The sequence below is a fragment of the Emys orbicularis genome, chromosome 2 (assembly GCF_028017835.1).
Source record: "Emys orbicularis isolate rEmyOrb1 chromosome 2, rEmyOrb1.hap1, whole genome shotgun sequence".
In the NCBI taxonomy this organism is placed as follows: Eukaryota; Metazoa; Chordata; order Testudines; family Emydidae; genus Emys; species Emys orbicularis.
This window is the reverse complement of record NC_088684.1, coordinates 2,062,011-2,086,899: the sequence shown is the minus strand read 5'-3', so window position 1 is coordinate 2,086,899 and position 24,889 is coordinate 2,062,011. Positions and strand designations below refer to the sequence as shown.

At 47.2% G+C, this 24,889-nt stretch overlaps 1 protein-coding gene across 3 annotated transcripts in view; it reads right to left on the bottom strand.

Moving 5' to 3' along the window:
* The window catches only part of HSF1 (heat shock transcription factor 1), a 103,130-nt gene that overhangs the window by 42,933 nt on the left and 35,308 nt on the right, over positions 1-24,889 (bottom strand). For all 3 annotated transcript variants that reach the window (XM_065397823.1, XM_065397824.1, XM_065397825.1), the window contains exon 4: positions 20,768-20,892. In XM_065397823.1, the coding sequence (XP_065253895.1) occupies positions 20,768-20,892 (125 nt within the window). The remainder of the gene's footprint in view (positions 1-20,767; positions 20,893-24,889) is intronic.

The following is a 24,889-nucleotide window of genomic DNA, read 5'->3' as shown; positions in this document are numbered from 1 at the left end:
TGTGCCTTGTCATATTGAACCAAGTGAAAGGATAAATTTGAATTTGGCGCACTGGCCCTGCCTCATGTGGGGCAACTAGAGGGAGGAGCTGCCCAGGAGTTGGGGATGGGTGCAGAGGCCTGTCGAATAGGGAGCAAGATTGTGGAGCCATTATCTTTCTCTTGCAGGTCAAAGAGTTGTTAACTTCTGAGACCAGGGAGCATTCCATCTTCTCCCCAGTGGGTCTCAGAAATGGTTCATCTGCCTCTGGGCCCCCCCTGCTGCCTCATGTGGTGTGTAGGCAGCTGCGAAGCTTCCCCTCTCCTGCCCTACTCTTGGGGGCCAACCTCCCTTCTATTCGCATTATACTGGGGCAGGCCTGAGAACAATCAGGTGCTTACTTGTTAGTGTGTTGTCTTGTTTTATGAGGAAAATAAGATCACAGTAGTTTAAAATATTGAGCTTAAAAAATGCTGAACCTTTATTTTAACTGGAAACTCATGTTTTTTTTCAGTTCACTTCCAGTTCCGTAGCTGAGTTCCGGTTCCAGTACAAATCTCAGTTTGAGCCAGTTCTCTGGTTCTGCAGGCATTCAGACTCAATGACCTTCCTATCTCCTTCTGGCCTCAATCTTTGATTCATAGAATTTAAAACCAGAAGGGACTATGAGATCTAGTCTGATTTCCTGTATAACACAGGCCATTAAATGTCACCTCCTTACCCGTTTTGAGCCCAGTAACTTGAGTTTTAACTATGAGTTTGCATGGACACACTATGATTCAACTAAGCAAATGAGTGACCGTTCGAGGGCAGCGTTAATTTGAGGACACTGCTCAAGACTGCCACTCACTGATCAGCAACAGGGGGGCCCAGGCACCAATGGCTGAAGCCATAATTCCTGCCATTCCAATGGAAAGTCAGCAACTGACTGTGCCGTTCTGTACCAGGCCTGGCACCGAGGGAAGATTACCACTGCTCTGACTACACGAGCTTTGAGCCTTCAGCCTCCTGCTACACTGACTGAACCACGGAGTGGCTCGTTTATGAAAGCTGGTTTATATAAAAGCAGCAGCCCGAGAACTGAATGTGAAGAACCGTGTTGTACTGTAGCCTCCTTTTGACTACAATGGCAGAGGCTTTGGCAGCACGATGTCCTGTGGGCCTGCTAACAAGGCATAAAGGGTCAGACAGCGGTACAGCAGGTGTAATTACGATCAGCATCTAAAGCAGTCCATTCTAGTGATCAGGAATAGCGGGTTCCTTGGGCAGTTCTAATGGAGCAGCAGGTTACATTCAGCACGCTGGTGGACTGCATTCAAATGAAATTGGATTTGGTTTCTTAGAAGGTGTAGGGAGCATAGTGGAAGAATGGAGGATCAGAGGTGACTAAACAGGGCTGGACGTGGTACCTGGCTACACCCACTCACTGCTGTTCCTGACCTGAGCAGAAGGATGCAGCAGAGCAACATGAAGTACTCTCCACAAGAGAACAAGTTTGCAACTCTGATAATTCCAGCCGGACCGGGAGGAAAGCCCAAGGTGTGATCTAAGACCACAATCCTGAGAACAAAGTGCGTCACTGATGAACATTCAGGTCAGCCCCTGCTCCAGAACAGTCTGAAAAGTGAATCAGTGAATGGAATGAGTGAAATGGGACGAACTTCAGTACAAGAGGGCAGCTTGGAGGTAGCTTGCACCCCGCACCCAATACGGCTCACTCCAGATCAGGAAGTGTGTCTGTGACACACACACACACACACACACACACACACACACACACACACACGATCAAGAACTTCCAGTGCAAAGGAAGAAGTTGTACAAAAGGAGAGAAAAGTGCTCATGCTACAAGCCACTGTAAAAAGATGCCAGTTGGGTTATTTTAACATCAGTATCAGACCACAGTTGGTAAATAATTTCAGGTTCAGATCACCACACTCTAAAAACAAGTACTCCACGGGTCTTTAACCTGTAGTTTGGAACAGCCAATAAAACTGATTTCAGATGATCTCAAGCAGTGACTAAGCTCATAAAAAGCAGCAGCGCAGATAAAACACACAGATCCCACATTATACACAGTGTTATACGCCATCAAAGCCATTTTCAAATCAAGCTGATGTTTGACTCTGAGCCAGCGTAGCTCCCTCAAGACTGGACTGACATGCAGAGAATTAATGTTTTGGCCCCAGCCGCTGGAACAGCTGGATCCTATGCAGCACTCGCACAGGGAGGCCATAAAACAACACATTACAGTTGTCTAATTTAGAGGTCATGACAGCATGGACCACAGTCTTCGCATCAGGCTAGACTAGCCAGAGTTCAGCCAAAGACGACTGGAGTAGTTAAGACAGCACATACGAACACCAGGCCTGCAATTAAGGGCTGGTCTACACTAACCCCCCCACTTCGGACTAAGGTACGCAAATTCAGCTACGTTAATAACGTAGCTGAATTCGAAGTACCTTAGTCCGAAGTTACCGCGGTCCAGACGCGGCAGGAAGGCTCCCCCGTCGATGCTGCGTACTCCGCTCGCCGAGCTGGAGTACCAGCGTCGAAGGCGAGCACTTCCGGGATCGATCCGGGATCGATTTATCGCGTCTTAACCAGACGTGATAAATCGAACTCAGAAAATCGATTGCTTACATCCGGACCCGGATGTAAGTGAAGACGTACCCTAAGACTACACAAGAACCACACTGTGCACCACAGCGACTGGGGAAGGAAACCAAGTCCCTTTTTTCTGCCTCCATGCAAACCTGACAGGTGAGCAGCTTCCATGCATGCAGATCTCCTCCCACCCAGCTCCTGGGAAGAGAAGTTAACCATGCACGTGCATAAAACTGGACTTAGTGCTAACTGAGGGAACCCCTTCTCCCGTTCACAGACAAAACTTTAGCTGCCCACTTTCTGAAATGGCAGCTGTTCCAACTAACAATGCTGATAGCGTACTTGCATTAGGCAGGCTTTAATTTGGTTGCCAATGAAACCTAGAAAGGATGAGGGGAGGGAAGGGGGAACAGCCTGGGCAATATAACACCATCACCTCCACCTTTCCGCACCAGCCAGGGCTGGGAGATACCTTGTGATAACAGATGGCCCTCTCCTCATGCACAACCTGCGAAAAGGGGCTCTGGAAAGGCTGAAGCCAGTAGTAATGCTGTTTTGCTCAGATTACCACAGCATACGAGGAAATGGAGGATGGAATCCCTGCTAATGGAATGCAGCTGGTAGGCAAGAAAGACAGCTTCATCCACACAAGTACGCTCAAACACTAGCTCTTGCAGTCCTTTTCAGCATGGGGACCTTCTGCTACCTAATGAAACCAAGAGATCCCTGTGCTTCAAGATTTACTGTGCCTCTTCCAGAAACCAGGTCCTTGACAGTGATGTCTTATTTCCAGACCATAGCTGTGTACACATACCGATTTAACTCCTTTGTTGCACTGTCACATCTGTTAAATAAAAGCAATTTGGAAACGGAAGGTAAAACGGAAAACAGACAGCTCTCTCCACAGATGCAGCAGTGGGCCGGAGCTGGGCAATACAGGCTCACAGGAACATCACTTGAATGGATTATGACCAGCTGCAAGATATTTGCAGTGGGCAGGAGTTAAGAGCTCCATTTGACTGGCAGATTAAAGCTACTCTGCTGCAGTATGAAGGGGAGGCCTGTGGAGACTAGAGGCGCCTGCATTTAATTCTCTACCTGATCCAAGCAGGCAGGCGGCTGGCTCATGATAGATAATGCAGGCCGCTTCAGTCCCCGTAGGCCCCACCTCTGCATTATAAGCAAAAGACTGCACTCTGGCCACCCTGGCTGTAGACAGCAAAAGCTGGAACAGGATTAATTGACTTGTAGACAGCAATGCCTCACTCCAGAGTTGCCTGTAGGCAGCAGAGGAATCATCCAACGTGTTTGGTTTAACTCATGAGGGGTTCATGTTCTGTAACTGAGAACTGGCTTTCAGGTGCTGCTGTCCCAGTTTCCAGCGGGGCCGCCGGCAGGCAAGGAGGAATCTGGGTTGCTTCCTGAAGCTACCTGCATCTGTTCAATTACCAAGAGTGAATAAAAGTTATCAAAAGTGTATCCGGGAAACATAGAGCCCTCTTTGGTCAGCTTCCTCATTACTGCCTTGGGAAACCCCTACCAAGGAGCTGAGGTGAGGGCCCATCTTTGCCATTATTCCCCCAGGGCAGTGCTTGGCTTGTACTTGGCATTACTACAATACTGGCACCCCTAAAGTTAGTATTGCTTGGACCTACAGCAATCTAGCTAACAAGTATTGATTATATTCTCTTTGTGCAGCAGCATGTGGAAGAGGCTTGCACGAGTCCCAGGTCTATGCTTTGGGGCAGTGGAATTCCTTGTTGAAAACTGCTCTCTCGATCCTTGGGGCACAAAACAGGGAGCAGAAGGGGAGAAAAGTAGATACTTCTTGAAAATTGGCCCTACTTTCACTACAGAAGGTTGGATTTTTAATGAAATGGCCCAGAAAGTCCTGATCTGCTCCAGGGTTTCCACTCTGACATTTCTAACATGCCAAAAGCAGCTTCCATTCACGAGAGGCACTCTGATACCGTGACAAAAAGTGCTGTACAATGACCCAGTCCGATAACCCAGGATTTCTACATTGCAAATTAACTAGCGCGCAGCCCACTGCCTCTGCTCTGTCCATGACCCCAGCTGTGATGCCCTACTCATCTGTTTGTCCCATAAGCATCTTCTCCTCTTTCCATGCCCCTCTACATCTAGCACACTCTCCTTCTCCCATTCACCACCCTCTCCTGCTGCAAGTTCCTCATGAAAACACTCACTACTCCCGTGAGACCCGCAGTGAGTCAGCATTCACGCTCATTCCTCTCTTCCTTGGAGATTTCCTTTTACACATATACAGGAAGGGAAATGCACCAAGATGTGCCCATGCCTTAATTGAATACTGGCACGATCACATCACTGTTACCCTCGGCCTTCCTCTCCCCACTAGCTAACAGACGCCTTTTGGGGCAGAGATCATGTGTGCCTTCTGTGAAGAACCCAATCCACTGATGGACGCTATAAAGCAGGGGTCGGCAACCTTTCAGAAGTGGTGTGCTGAGTCTGCATTTATTCACTCTAATTTAAGGTTTCGCATGCCAGTAATATTGGAGATATCCTATCTCCTAGAACTGGAAGGGACCTTGAAAGGTCATCAAGTCCAGCCCCCTGCCTTCACTAGCAGGACCAAGTACTGTTTTTGCCCCAGATCCCTAAGTGGCCCCCTCAAGGATTGAACTCACAACCCTGGGTTTAGCAGGCCAATGCTCAAACCATTTAAACGTTTTTAGAAGGTCTCTTTCTATATGTCTCTAATATATAATTAAACTATGGTTGTATGTAAAGTAATCAGGTTTTTAAAATGTTTAAGAAGCTTCATTTAAAATTAAATTAAAATGCAGAGCCCCCCGGACCAGTGGCCAGGACCCGGGCAGTGTGAGTGCCACTGAAAATCAGCGCACGTGCCGCCTTCGGCACACGTGCCATAGGTTGCCTACCCCTGCTATAAAGTAAAAGATTAGGGTGCTTGCACAGGATTTGTTTGCAAATAAAAAAAGTCCTATTCCCCTAGGTCTGCTGCTCAGAAAAACAGAGCAAGTTCCAGTTGGATTTCAACACAAGTACAAGGATGGGAAGAGAGATGGGTTTATACCCATAAAAAAGCCTATTTTTTACTCCTACCACCAGTTTACAAACAGAGGGGCTTCAGTTTAAGACACCATGCCCATCTTGCTGGAAAGAGGTGTTCGTTAACCACCTACCCACTGCTCCTGGACAGACCTTTTGCCCAATCCTCAGGAATGGACACAAGATTACAAGCTCATAAAGTATCGTGTAAAACACAGAAAATATCTAGCCAGCAGGTTCACACAAGATCCTCTTACAGATTTTATGCCTTTGCTATATAGACTGGGCTTCATTTTTTCTACTCTTATGAAGCTGATGCAGTAACTCCTCACTTAAAGTCATCCCGGTTAACGTTGTTACGTTGCTGATCAATTAGAGAACATGCTCGTTTAAAGTTGCGCAATGCTCCCGTATAACATTGTTTGGCAGCCGTCTGCTTTGCCCACTGCTTGCAGAAAGAGCAGCCTGTTGCAGCTGGCTGATGGAGGCTTGGAATCAGGGAGGGCTGGCAGCCCCCCATCAGCTCCCCTAAGTTCCCTGTGCCGCAGCCGCCCAGCAGGTTATCAATTGCCGGGCAGTTCAGCTGTCCCTCCCCCCACTGCCATGTGCTGCTCCTGCCCTCTGCCTTGGAGCCGCTCCCAGGAGCCTCCTCTTTGCTGTGTGGGGGGGGGAAGGGGGAAGGGGAGGGGAGAGGAGGGGAGGTAATTTCAGGGTGTCCTCCTCCCTTCTGCTCCTGCCCCCCGCCCATACAGTGGGGGGAGGGGGGGATATGACAGGGCTCAGGATGGAGGGCGCTTGCTGGCAGCAGCAGCTATCTCAACTTGCTGATCTACTTAAAAAGGCAGTGTACATAGAGTGGGGTCAGCGTACTTAAAGGGGAAATGCGCATCTCTCTCTCCCACACACACAGTGTGTGTGTCTGTCTCCCCTTCCTCCATTGATGCTGCCTTGTAGAGTGTGAGGCTACATTAACAACGTGTTAACCCTTGAGGGCTCAGCTGAGTGCTAGTTCATCATTTAGCAGTAAGGCATTCCCTGGGAAATATTCCACCCTCTTCTACCCTCTGACTTCACCACCTCAACCAAGCTTCACAATCATCATTGCTGTGTACAGTATTCAATTGTTTTAAAACTTATACTGTGTGTGTGTGTGTGTGTGTGTGTGTGTGTGTGTGTGTGTGTGTGTGTGTGTGTGTGTGTGTGTAAAATAGTCTTTTGTCTGTTGAAAAAAATTTCCCTGGAACCTAATCCCCTCATTTACATTAATTCTTATGGGGGAAACTGGATTCGCTTAACATCGTTTAGCTTAAAGTCGCATTTTTCAGGAACAGAACTACAACGTTAAGCGAGGAGTTACTGTATTCAGAGAACAATTGTTGCTCTAACAACTATTCAGGAGTGGTAGAGAGAAAACAAGGTTGCAAAGTTCTACCTTTTACCCTCATTTTAAATTTAGAACTAGGAAAGTTGTTCAGCTACTCAACCCCCAAAAGATTTCAAGCAGCTTAGTGCCAGAAAGTGGAAGGCTTCCATTAACTTGGGTTTCTTAGCAGACTGACTAAAAGCTTGGATATCACCTAGTTGGCTTCATTATGTCCTAGCTCAGCTTTTCTCTCACCTAACACTGATGGATTCAATCTTTTCAACAAATGTTCTAATGCAAACTCTATCCCCTTAGGTCCATGTCAAATACTAATATATAGTATGTTGCTTTTGGAACCCTGAAATGATAAAGAAAGTTACACGGGTCAAAATTATTTGGTATGATTTACTGGGGGTTTTGCATATGGTAAACGAATTCTGGTGAAGAGGAATCATACAGCAAAGGCCAAGTTCTGGTGTCTGGGTAGATTTATTTTTATCAAGAGAAATTTTAACTTTTAAATTCTGTTAGCAACTGGGGCCTTGTAAAAGCGGCGGGCCTTGTAAACAGAGTCTGGTCAGCAGGAAGTGCTCTCAGCGTTCCATGGCAAAGCGTCATGCGCCAAGCCAAAGCAAATGCACTCCCAGAAGGATAGAAGGGGAAGCCGATAAAAACAGGTGCAGACACCATGGCTAGCCCATTGCTTTCAACAATCTGTTTAAAATTAAACTTTCGGATACACTTCAGCTCCCACTGGACAAAAGCAGAGCCAATGAATCACTAGGAAGTGACAACTTCTCTGCCTCACCTTCCTGCGTTGTGTTTTGCACAAGGGTAGTAGCACTTAGTAAAGCAGGCTGGAGAGAGTGTGTGGGGGGTACCGTCTGAGCATGGGCCATGCCTAGGAGAGGGAATCTGGCCCTTCCCCTTCCTCCCAGCAAAGGAACCTGTCAGCACGAACAATCACAAGATCCAGGGAGGATTCCTCCCTTCCTAACTCAAGTCTGCTGGGTTTGCTTCTCCACGCTGCTCCTACTAAATCCACAATCAAACTTTGTTTGTCAGGGTTGTAGCATTAATGTGAAACCATTTCAGTATCTTCTTTTCCAAAACAGCTGCTGACCAGAAGCCAATTCTACGTCACCCTAGTCTACAGAGGGAGCATGCGTACAAGTGAAAAGGTCTTCCAGTGCATGGCTTTGTGGCTAGGGTAAGAAGTTACAAAATAACGATCCCTTCTTTATAGCCACTTTCTTTCCAGGCCTGCTGATAACTCCCACCTACACTCCCAAGTTACAGAATTGTTTGTTCCTTGAGACACTAGCTGGTCTGGAGCCAGGAAGGAACATTATTTTCAGATGCGGAACACTTCAACCCCAGGCTGTGTGTGGCACTGTGAAAGAGCCAACAGCTTTTTAACTTCAGTCCCTCAATGTAAAACCAAAACAGTTCCAGCCTAAAGATCCCAGAAGATAGATTTTGGCTTGCAGAACCTACTAAAACTGGAACGAAGGATCCAGGAGAAACAAAAACAGAGGAAGGCGGAATGGAGGCCAATAGAAACTGGAGCAATTCAACACTAGGCACTTTGTCTAATTTTAGTTTACGTATTGGTCACTCATTAGCCTCGTTTGAAATACCTCAAGAAGATAACAACCCAGCCAAAGGGAGAGGGGTAAAACTAGGCTGCCAATTAATCGCAGTTAACTCACGTGATTAACTCAAAAAAAAATTAATTGCGATTATCACACTTTTAAATCGCAATGTTAAACAAGAGAATACCAATTGAAATGTATTAAAATATTTTTGGATGTTTTTCTACATTTTCAAATATATTGATTTCAATCACAACATAGAATACAAAGTGTACAGTGCTCACTTCATCATATTTTTGATTACAAGTATTTGCACTGTAAAAACAAAAGAAATAGTATTTTTCAGTTCACCTCATACAAGTACTGTAGGGCAATCTGTTTATTGTGAAAGTGCAACTTACAAATGTAGATTTTTTTTTTTGTTACATAAACTGCACTCAAAAAACCCCAAAACAATGTAAACCTTTAGAGCCTACAAGTCCACTAAGTCCTACTTCTTGTTCAGCCAATCACAAAGACAAACAAGTTTGTTTACATTTAAGGGACATGAAGCTGCCCACTTCTTATTTACAATGTCACCTGAAAGTGAGAACAGGCGTTTGCATGGCACCATAGGCTCTGTGGGTGCTCTGGGGATGGAGCACCCACAGGGAAAAATTATTGGGTGCTCTGCACCCACCGGCAGCCAAGCTCCACCCCCCCCACGAGCGTGCTGCGTCCCCGCTCCTCCACCTACCTCCCAGCGTTTCTCACCCCCCCCGCCTACCAGCTGTTTGGCAGTGCTTAGGACTTTCTGGGAGGGAGGGGGAGAAGGGGGGACGCGGCGCATTCAGGGGAGGAGGTGGAGAAGAGGCAGGGGTGGGGATTTGGGGAAAGGGGGTGGAATGGGGGCTGGGGTGGGGACTTTGGGGAAGGGGTGGAATGGGGATGGGGCAAGGGCGGTGCAGGGGCAGGAAGAGGCAGGGTGGGGGAAAATCGAGCATCCAGTGGGCAGAGGGGAAGCCGGCGCCTATGCATGGCACTGTTGTAGCTGGCACTGCAAGGTATTTATGTGCCAAATGCGTCAAAGATTCGTATGCCCCTTCATGCTTCAGCCACCATTCCAGAGAACATGCTTCCATGCTGATGACACTCGTTAAAAAAAATGCGTTAATTAAATTTGTGACTTTACTCCTTGCGGGGAGAATTGTATGTTTCCTGCTCTGTTTTACCCCCATTCTGCCATATATTTCATGTCATAGCAATCTCGAATGATGACCCAGCACACACTGATGCGGAACCTACAGAACTGAATCAACAAAAAAGAAAATCAACCTTCTGCTGGTGGCATCTGACTCAGACGATGAAAATGAATATGCGTCGGTCCGCTCTGCTTTGGATCATTATTGAGCAGAATGTGTCATTGGCATGGATGCTTGTCCTCTGGAAGGGTGGTTTAAGCATGAAGAGACATATGAATGTTTAGTGCATCTGGCACGTAAATATCTTGCGACACCGGCTACAACAGTGCCATGCAAACACCTGTTGTCACTTTCAGGTGACATTGTAAACAAGAAGCAGGGAGCATTATCTCCTGCAAATGTGAACACACTTGTTTGTCTGAGCGATTGGCTGAACAAGAAGTAGGACTGAGTGGACATGTAAGCTCTAAAGTTTTACATTTTGTTTTTTGAGTGCAGTTATGTAACAAAAAAATCTACATTTGTAAATTGCACATTTACGATAAAGAGATTGCACTACATTATTTGCATTAGATTAATTGAAAATTTTTTGTTTTTTACTGTGCAAATATTTGTAATAAATATGAAGTGAGCACTGTACACTTTGTAGTCTGTGTGGTAATTGAAATCAATATATTTGAAAATGTAGAAATATTTAAATGGTATTCTAGTAACAGTGCGATTAATCGTGATTAATTTTTTAAATCACACTATTAATTTTTTTAACTGGTTGCCAGCCCTAGTTAAACCGTGTGCCCTTTTCCCCCAGCAGATTCCTGTGATTTTCTATGGAAAGCTATCAAAGTGAACACAAGTTTCTATTTTAAGCACAGGTCAGACGCTGAAATAACTCGCTAGTACAGATCCATGCATGGCTGTTAGAGCAAAGGAAACACCGCGACAGGCTGTCGAGAGGAGGTGCAGCAAGGAACCAGAGTGGTGTTCAATGCACTGCACAAACAAGCCGGGTGAGTGAGTAGGGGAGGTGAGTCAGTCATCAAAGCTTGAACTGGACACACAGAACTGAGAGGAGAGGGGGCAATTACACAAGTGATAAGCATGTGGCTGTAGGTAATCCCAGAAGTCGAGGAGCTCCAATAAGAACACTGGGTTAACAGGTTGATCTTTGCTTGGAAATATTAATTGTTCAGAGCCATGGACTGTTTTTGCTGGTCTGTGTAATCACCAAGATGACAAACGATTACTGCGGTGTCACGTATAGGACCTGCCCACCTCAGCCTGGCAGTTTCAAACCGTTATTTCTATACTACATTTCTTGAGATGTTCTGGATTTAGTCCTTGATGAGGATAAATCTGACACTTTAAGGTGAACCATCTGAGTTAGAGCACAAAAAAGCAGGGCTTTGGAGCTGTGCTCCAGCTCCAGGCAAAAAACTGCAGCTCCACTGCTCCGGAGCGGCTCCGCGCTCCAGCTCCTGCTCCGCTCCAAAGCCCTGCAAAAAAGCAGCTATAGTTTTAGACTATGTCTACTTTGCACTTTTGTTGGTCGCGGTGTGCCCTCCTGATGGACAAAAGTTTTACAGACAGAAAAAGCCAGTGTGGACAGTGCTTTGTTGGTGGGAGACTCTCTCCTGCTGACAAAGCTACCGCCACTCATTGGGGATGGCTTTACTGTGCCAGCAGGAAAGCAGCTATAAGGGAGACCTTACAGCGGCACAGCTGTAGCGGCACACCTGTGCCGATGTAAGGTACGCAGTGTAGACAGAGCCTTAGTCATGAATAACCCCTTATACATTGCAGTAACCTAGGAGGGTCTGAATCTTCAAGTGTGCCAAACAAATTCCACGTTGACCTCAATTTTTCATGTGTTCAGCCTAAAGGGTCATTTTCAATGAGTTAAGCACCTGATAATGGGACTGAGAATACAGCAGGAGGGAGGTTGTAACTCTGAAATGTTAAAAGAAAAAGAAACATGATGGTGGTTCTTTTAAATGTTTACAGCTGAACACTGACTTACTGCAGTTTTGAAACTTTACTACACAGAAGGAAAATGCTGCTTTCCCTTTATTTTTTTAGTAGTTTACATTTAATGCAATACTATACTGTATCTGCTTTTTTTGGGGGGGGGGGGGGTGTCTCTGCTGCTGCCGGATTGTGTACTTCCAGTTCCAAATGAGGCGTGTGGTTGACTGGTCAGTTTGTAACTGGTATTCCTAACTCTGAGGTTCTACTGTAAAAGTACAGCTCAACCTTAACTATAGTGATGCTCTTGCAACCTTAATTCTGAATGATCACTGCAGCTAGCTAGAGTATGAAAGCAACAGAAATCCGTGCTGCTGCCAGGGTGCCAGAATGAAAGATGTCTCCTTGTTTCTTTAGAAAGAGGCCAAGGGAGCGTTTATGCTCTTTTTGCATATCTTTCTGTGCAATGCAACTTAAGGAGAAAAATCCTGAGGTGATGCTGCCTTTAACTCTCCCAAGCCACAAGGCAAGAATCTGACTGAGCAGTAAAGCCTGTCTTACTGGATGCTGCCATTCCAGACAGTGTCACACAAAGCATTTCTGATTCCTCAGAGCCCCAAAAAGGAAAGGGAAAAAAAAAAAAAAGATAGGAACCCCCCCTCTTCCTGAGGAAGATGCATCAGTATATTTGCTTGTCTGACATTAAGAGTCCACAAGCTGAGCTCAGAGAACCAGGTGTACTCCAGGGAAGTCATGTCCTAGCCTGCAAACTCTCAGCCCTGTGGAGCACTATCCATTCCTGCTGAATGAGCTGCTGCCAAGGAAGGATAAATATTTTCATACCCCAAAGTTTAGTACGTCTACTACTTTCTATCCCTGATGCCAATGGTAAAGACTAGCAGCAAATTATCCAGTCACGAGCAGTATTATGCTGGTGAACTTGAGCTTAATTGAATTCTGCAGTTTTTCAGGCAGACTGCATGAGCTAAGCAAGTCAATGTGAGAAGACTTGAGAAAGTCTGTTCACAATGGTGCAATAAAGAGATAGTTACAATGAGCATTATATTGGATTTGCCCGAGATGATGTCTAAGTCAAACCCAATAAAACCGCCACAGTCTTCTCTTTGCTGGCTCCAAGCCACATGCACTTTCAATATGCTACAGCGATCTTACTCTCAACAGGAGACAAGCTGTGACCATAAACTCTCTTTAATGTCAACAAAAGGGTCTGATATAAATTGCATCTGGTATTTTTACATGAGTGAAAAAACTCAAACCACACCTTTAGATACACAAAGAAAGAAGAATAGTATACCAGGCTCTGAGAACATGGCTTCAAGCTTGTGGTCCAACAGAGGCCACTTACCACACTTCAGCAAAAGGTGCTTTACAACAAATACAAACGCATTCAGTTTTACATAAATTCCTAGGAATGGCTCTGCTCTGCCAGCATGCACTGGGCAGACTGAACTCTATTTACTGCATCAGAAATATCTTCGTAACAGAGACCTGAGCGTTTTGTTGAGAGAGATGTGGCTGAGTAGTGCATGAGTCACCACCCCTCTCCAGATCTGTATGAGGAGGATACTACTTGCCAACTTCCCTCAGAGTTTGAGGATTTAGATAATGGCTGTTAAACATTTTGGACAGGAAAACATTAGGTAACTTAGTATTGTTACAATTCTATACAAATCATTCCAATTTTGCACTAGTGACTCCTAAACTGTTACAGAATAGCTGACTAGTGCATGGCTGAGCAGCTGATTCAGTCAGATTAGAGGCCAATGTGTAGCAAAATGGGTAAGCAGCATTGTTTACATTCTCATCTCTTGCAATTCCTGCTGGGTGAGGGCATCTTGACCTGCTAAGCTGTTAATGTTCTTACTTCAAAGAGGGGACCGGAACTGCATTGCCTAAAATCCAGTCAGAAGCAGGGACAGGTAAGCTTTAAGGGAGGGGGAAATGTTGACAGGAAGTCATGCTGAGTGTTAGGAACTCAAGTTTCATACCAGAGATTGTTTTATGGTTTCAGAGATTTTAAGGTCAGAAAGGACCATGAACTATTGGGATCATCTAGTCTGACCTGTATATCACAGACCATCGGACTTCCCTGAACCAACTCCTGCTTCAACCCCAACAGGCGTGGTTGAACTAAAGCATCTCTTAGGGTACGTCTATACTACCCGCCGGATCGGCAGGTAGTGTTCAATGTATCGGGGATCGATTTATCGCGTCTCGTCTAGACGCGATAAATCGATCCGCTAATCGACGCCCGTACTCCACCTTGGCAGGAGGAGTAAGCGTCGTCGACGGGGGAGCCGCGGCGGTCGACTCGCCGCCGTGAGGATGGCCAGGTAAGTCGAACTAAGATGCTCTGACTTCAGCTACGCTCGTAGCTGAAGTTGCGTATCTTAGTTCGAACCCCCCTCCCCCCCAGTGTAGCCCAGGCCTTAGAAAAACATCCAATCTTGATTTTAAAGTTTCCAGTGATTGAGAATCCACTACTGACCTTGATGAATTGTTCTAATGGTTAACTACCCTCACTGTTAAATTTTCACCTTATTTCTAGTTTGTCTAGCTTCAACTTACAGCTACGGGAACTTGTTATGTACATTAAATTGAAGAGCTGTTTATCAAATTACTTTTCCCTACGTAGGTATTTAGGCTCATTAAGTCATGCCACACCTTCTCTTTGATAAGCTAACTAGACTGATCTCCTTGAGTATCTCACTATGAGGCATGTTTTACAATCGTTTCATCACTTGGGTGTCTCTTCTCTGAACTCCCCGATTTTTCAATATCTTTCTTGAAGCAGACACCAGAACTGGACACGGTACTCCAGGAATGGCCACACTAGTGCCAAATAGAGAGGTAAAACCACCCTCCTACTCTTGAGCTCCCTGTTTATATACCCAGTAGTCCTTCTGGCCAGTGTCGCACTAGAAACTCGTTCAAGGTCATGGATAATTAGCTGAAGTCTTTCAGAATCACTGCTTCCTAGGATCCTGTAAATATGGCCTACATTCTTTGTCTTTAGGCAGATGACCTTGCATTTGGCCAAGCAGCTGATTTACACACATTTTAGAGGAAGCATGTTTCACAAGCCTCTGATATTAACTTAGGCTGAATTCACACAATTCACTCTTTGGCTGGCTGTCATGTGTACATTTATTTCCAGCAATGGGGACATGGAAGAAGAGAATTTTGCTGGGAAATTCAGGGAGCAAATTTGAACTCTCTTTACAGTGGAACTTTGGGGCACTTTTCATGAAACTTCTCCCCACAAAACTGACCAGTCTTCCTTTTGGTCACAATAACTTCTTCTTTACTCTGATTCTTGAATTCTGGCTATACCTCCTCACACACCACTGGGGTTCAGGAATATCTTTTTTTCCCCTGCAAACTCTCTAAAGTAGTCTACGCTATCAGTACAAGAAAAGAGCACAGAGAACCTCATTGTGTTCTGCACCCCATATTCTTCATAGAGATAGTGTTTTTTTTATATATGATATGATTATGGCATAATGATGTATTTTATGCAAGATGGGTCATGTGAGATATCATTGGAAAGATTATGATTTACTGAATATGATTATCCTATTTGTGTGCATGTATCGTTTCTGTATCTGAAGTTAGGAATAGTGACTATGTATCGGTATTACAAATGTGTTTACACCTGGGGAACGCCCCCTAGACAAGATGCTTTCATTCTGAAAAGCTGGGTGGGGAAGGGCTAGTAGAGAAACCAACAGGCCTTAGAAGAAGCTTATCTCCCACCCGGGGGCCTTCCTGAGGACCCTACAAACAGCCTCCCAGTAATGGCTGCTGTGACACTACAGGGGCATGTGACCAGGTCACTTGGTGCTGGTCTCCATCTTGGGATGTCAGCATTTTTCCACAGACTGGTCTGGGAACCAGGCTTTGAAACAAAGGGTTCCGCCATATGCAAAGGCTACATAAGGCAGGGGAGTGACATCATCATGGTTCTTCACTGACTCCCCACCCAAAGAGACTCCTGGAAACACCTGAGGAACAAAGACTGAACTGGGGGAAGTGCTGGACCCAGGCTAAAGAGATTTTTAGCCCGTGAATGGAACACCTGGGGATTCCAAGCTGTGCGCAAGTGCAGCTTGCCCCTTAAGAACATGCAGCCTGCTGGTATCATCCCTTAATTAGGGTGGGGATCTGTTATTCATATCCGATCTATGTAGTATATGAAGCTTAGTTTGCGTTTTTGTTTATTTGCTAGGTAATCTGCTTTAGGCTGTTTGCTATGCCTGATCACAAAAATCACGAAGTTAATACACTTGTTTTTGCTTTGTCTAAAACCTGTATGTGGGGGGGTCATAGCTTGTGGTAGAAAGCAGCTGTACATTCCTCTCCCCAAAAAGGACCATGAACTATTGGGATCATCTAGGGAGGGGGCGAAGTTCATGAGCTGACGCTGTACAGTCCCCTGTGCAGTGCAAGACGGTATCATTTGGGGTTTACACTCCAGAGGGGGGCGCGTGCCTGAGGAGCTGGGAAGTTCCCTAGCTGGAGCCTTCCCATACAGGGCTGATCACAGTGTCTGCATGTAACTGCAGCTGGGTGTGTCCCTACCTGTATGGGTGCTGGTGACAGAGCAGGCTGGAGCCTGGAGAGAGCTTGTCACAGCAATACAGTGTCAAGGGAGCCCAGGCTGGTGGGCTCACTGGTACCCCAGTTCCAGGTGGCACCCTGGAGGGAACCCATCACACTCAGCTTTAGCCAGAATGAGCCAAACTATTGCAGAGTAAGGCATGGTCTCTCCCACTCCCATGTACACTAGTTCTTCCAGATTATTTCTGTAACATCACAACAGGAAGCCATCACTGGTCTGGTCATCTTATCTGTCAAGCGAAGCAGCAGGGGTGGCTACAAGCTTTGCAAGAGGAGGCCCGAGATGACTGGCCCATACATAATAATGGGGGAGGCCTATCTAGAGGCATTATCAGCATGTCCCAGAACGCTGGAAACTGCTCGAAAAGTCCATGCCTGGTCTGCTCATTTATCTTTTCAGCTCTCATTTCTTCGGGTGGCTGGTTTCCTTCACCCCACAGATACATAGTGGTGCCAGCCTCCTGCATATTTTAGCTACATTTTACACTTGCATACTAAGACTAAACCCCATTATTCCTACACAGCAATACAATTCTCTGCTCATCCTCTGGTCCTGCTAAGGCAAGATTCCAACACTTGAATAAAGACCTGACTGTTGTCTGTAACAGCCCCTGTAGTGACTAAAGGGAACAGTAGTTGGAACTGAAAGATCTTAAAATGTACATAAGCTCTATATGAAGTTTTAGAAGTGACGCTTGCAATAGACATCCCAGAGACAGAGGGAGAAGGAGAGCAAGGACAGAGGCTGGAGAGATCCCACAGCAGAGGAGATAAGAAGATGTAACGTCACCACCTGAATGAAAAAGGAGTGGTAAGAGTTAGGGTTCAAACCAGGGGAGGGGACTGGAGAAAATATTAAAAACAGAGAGATCAAGAATAGCAAAAGCTACACGGATGCCAGCTAGGATGAGAACAGAGCTGGGTTCAGAGGCCAAATGCAGATCAGCAGCCACAGGACCGAGGTTAACATGAAGTATGCTCTGGGAGGGATGTGTAGACAGGCAAGAGGAGATTATTTTCTTCAGAACCCTGCTAAGGAAAGGGAAGCTGGAGACAGAATGAAAGGGTGGCAATCCAAGTATAAGGATGAGTAGGTGCTAGAGAGGGAGGTAAGAGCGGAGGCAAGCAGCTGTATTTATCACAGACAGGGAACCGGCAGGAGGCTGGGAAGATCTAGAAGTTGGACAGGGGTAAGGTGGTTGGAAGAGTCATCACAAAAGTCTCTTGTCATGGAGAAGTGGCCTATAGCCAGCCTTCATCTGAATGCCATGGACCATGCTCCTCCCCAGGGAGCACGGCCTGCCAAAGCAATTGTACCATTTCTCTACTGAACGCCTAAATGCTTGTTTGAAACTTAGTTCTAGGAGAGGCGCCTGGCTAGTTTATTACACAAAGTACAACATACATTTTGTATTTCTGGGTCAATAATTCTCTTCCCATTTGCAGGGGAAACAATGCTGCTCTGAACTCTAGTGGGCAGTATCTCCTCTCCAGAGCACTGCTGTATGCACTCCATCGAGTGGCTTACACAGGCACTCAGGTCACAGTCAATGATGTTCAGTCTATTCCCACAGGGTAGTGGGGTAGTATCCGTACAGACGACAGAGATCTACAATTCCACTTGAATGTCTTCATCTTTAATATACGAGTATGGTCCCAGACATTAAGTCATTGCATTTGATCCAAGAAGTAGCCACAGAGAGATAAGCACTGCATGCTGGGATCTCTGGTCTCTCTGGCCTGTTACTATCTAGTAAAGATGAACTCTGCAGCAAATTACTCTTATGCAAATTAGATGTGCCTTTTTGGACCCCATGGAAGAGTTACTTATAATTACAGCAGCACCTACAACTCCCCAATCTGACTGGGGCCCGTTACATTAGACACTGTACAGACATGTTACCTGTTTGGACTGTAGCCGTCATCCGCCAAAGAGATGGCATTGGGGCTGCTGCTTTTCTAAAGAAGCAAGATGCCAGTTTCTATTGCTAAGAAAAGGTGGAAGAGGCAATATCTTTTATTGGACCAGCTTCTGTTGGTGAGAGAGACCAGCTTTTGAGCTTACACTGGGCTCTTCTTCAGGTTTCTTAAGTTTCTGTTGCTGTCATACCAGCAAGTCGTCAGTGGCTGTGAGTATGCATACGAATAAATAGGAGTGACAGAAATACATCTTAGGAGCAATGAAGGACTGTAAGACTGACCAATGGGATCCAGGTTGGCTGCTGCAAGCTCTCTTAAGCTCTGTATTCCCTATGTATAGAGTAAAAAGGAATCAACTGTGCAGCAGGGGTGCTGGAAGGACAGTGCTTTCTACCTGGGCAAAGTGACACAGAGCAGCTGGGTCTAGAGCTGCCAGAAACATAAGAACGGCCAGACTGGGTCAGACCAAAGGTCCATCTAGCCCAGTATCTGTCTACCGACAGTGGCCAATGCCAGGTGCCCCAGAGGGAATAAACAGAATCATCAAGTGATCCATCCCGTCACCCATTCCCAGCTTCTGGCAAACAGAGGCTAGGGACACCATCCCTGCCCATCCTCCAGGAGCTTATCTAGTTCTTTTCTGAACCCTGTTATGGTCTTGGCATTCACAACATCCTCTGACAAGGAGTTCTACAGGTTGACTGTGTGAAGAAATACTTCCTTTTGTTTGTTTTAAACCTGCTGCCCATTCATGTCACTTGGTGACCCCTAGTTCGTGTGTTATGAGGAGTAAACAACACTTCCTTATTTACTTTCTCCACCCCAGTCATGATTTTATAGACCTCTATCATATCCCCCCCTTAGTTGTCTCTTTTCCAAGCTGAAAACTCCCAGTCTGCGTCAGAGCAAGCAGCAGCCTGAGATCGTTTTAGGCAGCTGACTAATTTTCCAGGAAAAGCGGGATAAAAAATTAACTCCCATCTCAGAAACACAGGTTTATCCTCTAACAGATTTAACACAGGTTCCATTACTGACAAGTCATCGGCTATAACTTGTATGTTTTAGATGAATGTCAAAGACGTCCTCTCTGATGAACAAAAATCTCCCCAGCAGGCTCCAAACTTGCTGCAATGTGCTGTATCAAGGTAACTCTTGGTCATCTTAAACGCTGACTGCAGGACAGAGTTTTTCATTCAGAGTGGTGCTGGACGAATCACTTGGTTTGCCTGAAGGCAAAAGGAAACAATTGCTCCCCCACATACCAGAGCATAGGAAAAGCAGATATACTCCTCCTCATGCAGGGGTATTTTACATGATACCGTTGCTTATTAGAGAGGAGAGGAAGAACTCTGTTCAGCCAGCGAGCTGAAGGCTAGAGCTGCACTTGACAGCATCCTCCCCAGTTCGTAAGCCACAGCAGGTCAGTCCTTAGGAACGCTAGTGGAGGGTTCTTCAAAACAAAGGCAAAACCTTGGACATTTGCTATCACTCATCTTGAGGCAAATTTCATGTGGGAGGTGACTTATTCCACCCAGCCGAGATTTGCAAATCTTCCTAAGGGATCGGAATGTCCATTTCCCATTAAAATTAATGGAAATTGGGTGTCTAACTTTAAAACAAATCCTGCCATTGGGCAGGAAAACCAGCCGCTGCTGCATGGATTTCAGACCCCAATGTGCATAGGTCACAGACCTCTGAATTCTGATCTGATCTGTGTGGGATGGGAGACAGGCTTGGTCTCAGTAAAGGGGTGATCAACAGTGCTCTGTGATGACCCCCAAAGGTTGACTCACCAAAGAGTGTTAATGGTGACTAGACAAGATCACATGCCCTATGCTCCCAACCAAAAGGAAAAGTATTGGGTTGCTGGCAACAAAATGGAGATTTAAATTGTACATGTAATATGGGCTCGAAGAAGACAGCAATTTTAGCACAAAGGGGTAGGAATTATTCCGTCACTTGAACACCAAGGTGATGGGCTTGGTGTAAGAACATGGAGAACAGAACATCCACATTTTGATGGAAGAGAATCAAGAGACAGAACCCAGCCCCACGCAGAGAATCAGACATCTGGTTGTGACACCATCTAGGAGGGAGACATATCACTGTTCTTAGCTGCCCCTCCAGCTGACATCTAAGGCCATTCTGGATTCCAGAGGGAAATTAGTACAGCCTTACTCGGTCTAGGATTGCAGGGTTGGTCACTATGATACCAAGGTCTTTAAGAGGATTTAGTGGTGTTCAGAAGCTCTCCCAAACCCCAGCTCCTCCTTTCCCTGGAGAGAGAGCCTCTTAAAGCACAGGTTACACTCCTGAGACCACTGGGATTCTGGCAAATATAAGAGAGCAGAGAGCAATGCAAAGCAGTTAGACTCGGCCCAGAGGAGGTCTTGAACACAATACTTTCAGAGGGAAGTCAGATTAAGCACATTATTCCACATCTCCTGCCCTCCCCATATACGTACTGTTTCATCGCTATCAGCTTGGAATCCATGCTCTCTTGCTTTCCTTTCATCATCTGGACATCAGTCAGTAACTTGGTTACATTGTCTTGACGAACCTTTATATCCTCATTCTTTATACTGGAGACCTGGAGACAGAAAGGAAGAGGACAGTGAGGTTTCACCCTATAAAATTGTTCTCTAAGCATCAAAGATGGAAATGCAGATTAACTAGCCTCCTTCCCCATCCTCACCCACTCACCGGTCTAATTGTATAACGAATCAGACAGGCGCAGATCAGCCACCTATTATATAACTTTTCTACAAGGCTGTCATTTGCAGACCCTTCCCTGAAGGAGCAGAATCCTTTTGGGTCAGAAATGCAAACTCTCAGGCTGCACTGGAACCTTGCACAACAGCTGTCAGCTTTGTACTGACTTTCTGATTAAGGGTACAGTCTTCCATTGCACCAACAGCTCCTTAATTTGAAAGTAAGACATTCTAAGGGTGTCTCTTCACTGCAACAGTTAACTCAAGTGTACTAACAAGCTAGCCCACTGGAGTGAGGGCAGAGTGAAAGTGACCACTCTGCAAAACACTCCAGCTACACAGTGTGATTAGATTAGCCCCTGGGAGTAACAAACTACTGCATCCCGATCACTTTAGTAACTCAAGGATCAGCAGCACAAACTTCAGCACACATCTTCACCTTGGGATGGGCCAGCTAGCTCAAGCTTAAAGCACCACTTAATACAAGCTAGAGATGTGTTTGTGGATGGACGGGAGATGGGTTAGAGCAGGGGTCTCAAACACGCGGCCCGCGGGGTTATTTTCTGCGGCCCGCGAGCCCCTCGCAGCCCCCCCGCCCTCCCTCAGTGTTTACCTAGGCCTGGTCTACACTAACCCCCAAATTCGAACTAAGGTACGCAACTTCAGCTACGTGAATAACGTAGCTGAAGTCGACATACCTTAGTTCGAACTTACCGCGGTTCAGACGCGGTCCACACGCGGCAGGCAGGCTCCCCGTCGACTCCGCGGTACTCCTCTCGCCGAGCTGGTGTACCGCAGTCGACGGCGAGCGCTTCCGGGATCGATTTATCGTGTCCAGACCAGACGCGATAAATCGAACCAGGAACTTCAATTGCCAGCCGTCGAACTACCGCGGTAGTGTAGACCTGGCCCTAGAGCGGCTCCGGCTAGACCTGCACCGGGGGCACGGCAGGCTCCCTGCCCGCCTGCCCTGCCCTGCGCCGCTCCGGGAAGAGACTGGAATGTGGGGAAGGGGGGGAGGGCAGAGGGGGGGGGGTGTTGCTGTTGCTTCAGGCAGTGCCCCCAGCAGCTCCCATTGGCCGGGAACGGGGAACTGCGGCTAATGGGAGCTGCTGGGGGCGGTGCCTGAAGCAACAGCAACCACACAGCCCCTCCGCCCCCCCTTCCCCACGTTCCAGCCTCTTCCTGGAGCAGCGCAGGGGCAGGGCAGGCAGGGAGGGAGCTGAGCCTGCCCTGCCCCCGGTACGCGCTGGGCCAGATCCTGCCCCCCGAACCTCTCCTGCAGCCGAACCCCCTGCCATGAGCCCCATGCTGCACCCCTCCTGCACCCCGACCTGAACCCCCTGCCTCACCCCGCACCCCAACCCACTGCCCTGAGCCCCATGCTGCACCCCTCCTGCACCCCAACCCCCTAACCTGAACCCCCTGCCTCACCCCTCACCCCTCCTGCATCCCAACCCACTGCCGAGCCCCATGCCGCACCCCGCACTCCTCTTGCACCCTGACCCCCGCCGCACCCTGCACCCTGACCCCCTGCCACACCCTGCACCCTGACCCCCTGCCACACCCCGCACTCCTCTTGCACCCCAACCCACTGCCCTGAGCCCCCTGCGGCAGCCCACACTCCTCTTGCACCCCAACCCACTGCCCTGAGCCCCCTGCCGCACCCTGCACCCCTGCCACACCCCTCACCCCTCCTGCACCCCACACCCCAACTCCCTGCCCTGAGCCCCCGCCATACACCCTTCCTGCACCCCCTGGGGGCAGGGAGGGGGCAGAGTTGGGGTGGGGATTTCGGGGAAGGGGTTGGAATGGGGGCAGGGAAGGGGTAGGAAGAGGCCGGGCAGGGGCGGGGCCTCATGGAAGGGGTGGAGTGGGGGCGGGGCCGAGGGCAGCGGGAGGGAGGTGTCAGTAATGCGGCCCTCGGGCCAATGTACTAGTCCTCATGTGGCCCTCATGGTCATTTGCGTTTGAGACCCCTGGGTTAGAGGCATAGTTTGAGTTATACCTCAAACTAACAATGAAGCAAAGACCAGCCTCAACAAGACATGGAGCTCAGAGGCTAGGAAGATTAAGGGCATGTCTTCACTAGCAACGTTAAAGCACTGCCGCGGCAGCGCTTTAACATGGCTGTGTAGTTGCGGAAGAGAGCTCTCCCAGCACTATAAAAAAAAAACCCACCTTCATGAGGGGAATAGCTCCCAGCACTGGTGCACTATCTACACTGGCACTTTACAGCGCTGAGACTTGGGAGCACTCAGGGGGGTGTTTTTTCACACCCGAGTGAGAAAGTTGGAGCACTGTAAAGTGGCCGTGTAGACAAGCTCCAAGACAGCACATTTCCCGCTGGGGTCTTACTGAAGATGAATACTAGACAATTACTGCTCTCTGCAATCAAGCACATTATGTTTAGCAGAGGACACTGTTCTGAGGTCTAATTTTACTAAGTCTGAACATTCTGAAAGAAGCAACGCAGCAGCTGTTTACAAGACCAGTGGAAAAAAGGATCAGACAGAGCTCACTCTTCAGTACCAGGAAAGGGCAAGATGAGAGCACAGACGTGGAAGCAGGATGGGGAGCCTCTTCCAGTGCTTCCTGAGCAGCCGTCAGAGTCAGCTGGCCTCATCATTCCCTTAGCCAGTGCTTAAAGGGCTGACGGGAAGCTTCTGAAGGGCCTGTTTCACCTCACTAGGAATGGCATCCTGGTACGTTTCACAAAGGCCTTAACACGTGAGAGTTCTATGAACCTGCCAGCAATTACAGGGGTTAACACATTTCACCTGTTCAGACAGCAGCTCCCTCCCACCTTTACTGGCTAGCAGGCCCTTTGGGATCTGCACCTCACAACGTGGTATATCCTTTGCGGACCGTGCAGCAGTGTGGAGGTACTAAACGCTGCTCAGCGAAAGTGGCACCTAAAGTTATTGCAGAGCGCACTGGTTCTTCATCATGCAGCACAGTGTGCTGCCATCGCTGGGTTGCCTGGAAGGGTTTTTGGAAAAGGATAACTGAAAACCTGGCTGGCTGCATCTTCCACCCACATTTCAAAGCTAATGGAGTAGCCAAATAGTTCATGAGAAATGTTTGGCACCTAAAATATCAAAATGCTTCTATAAAATGCTTTTTTACTGAGACAGAACTAAATCCACTCCCAACAAGACAGCTAAGTAGCAAACACAAAAGGCAGGACTTGAAGTGTCCTTAGATCTTTTAGTTTCTGAATAGGATTCCTCAAATCCACCAATGAGGCAGCAATACGATTTTATACCTGGCAGCACAGGGGCTGCCAAAGTGCAGCCCACAAGTCCAGTTCAAGCCATGGTTGCCTTTATCTTGAATACAGATTTGACCTGTGCAGAACCCACATCCCAGCATGCAATGTTCCACTGTGGGAGGAGGTTGGGTCTGCTCAGCTCAGAACTGAGTACTGCGTGTGGAGATCCCTACCCTAGCCTGGCCATACCGCTATTAAAAATGAAGGCAGTTGTGAGCTGTGTTTTGGAGTGTGGGTTTACCCCAGTTTAAAGGAAAAGTGGAGCAATTAGTATTTGGGACTCCCTGTGGAGGTTAACAAGTTTAACACACCTAGAACGTTATCTTAAACACCTGTGTTTCCTGCTGCTCCCATTACTACCAGAACCATCATATTAAGGATAAACATATGGAGTTTCATCTTCCAAGGCCTTATAACTGATTTTTTTTTTTTTTCTGTACTGGGCCCAGTCCTATTCAACAGATTCATAAACGATCTGGAAAAAGGGGTAAACAGTGAGGTGGCAAAATTTGCAGATGATACAAAACTACTCAAGGTAGTTAAGTCCCAGGCAGACTGCGAAGAGCTACAAAGGGGTCTCACAAAACTGGGTGATTGGGCGA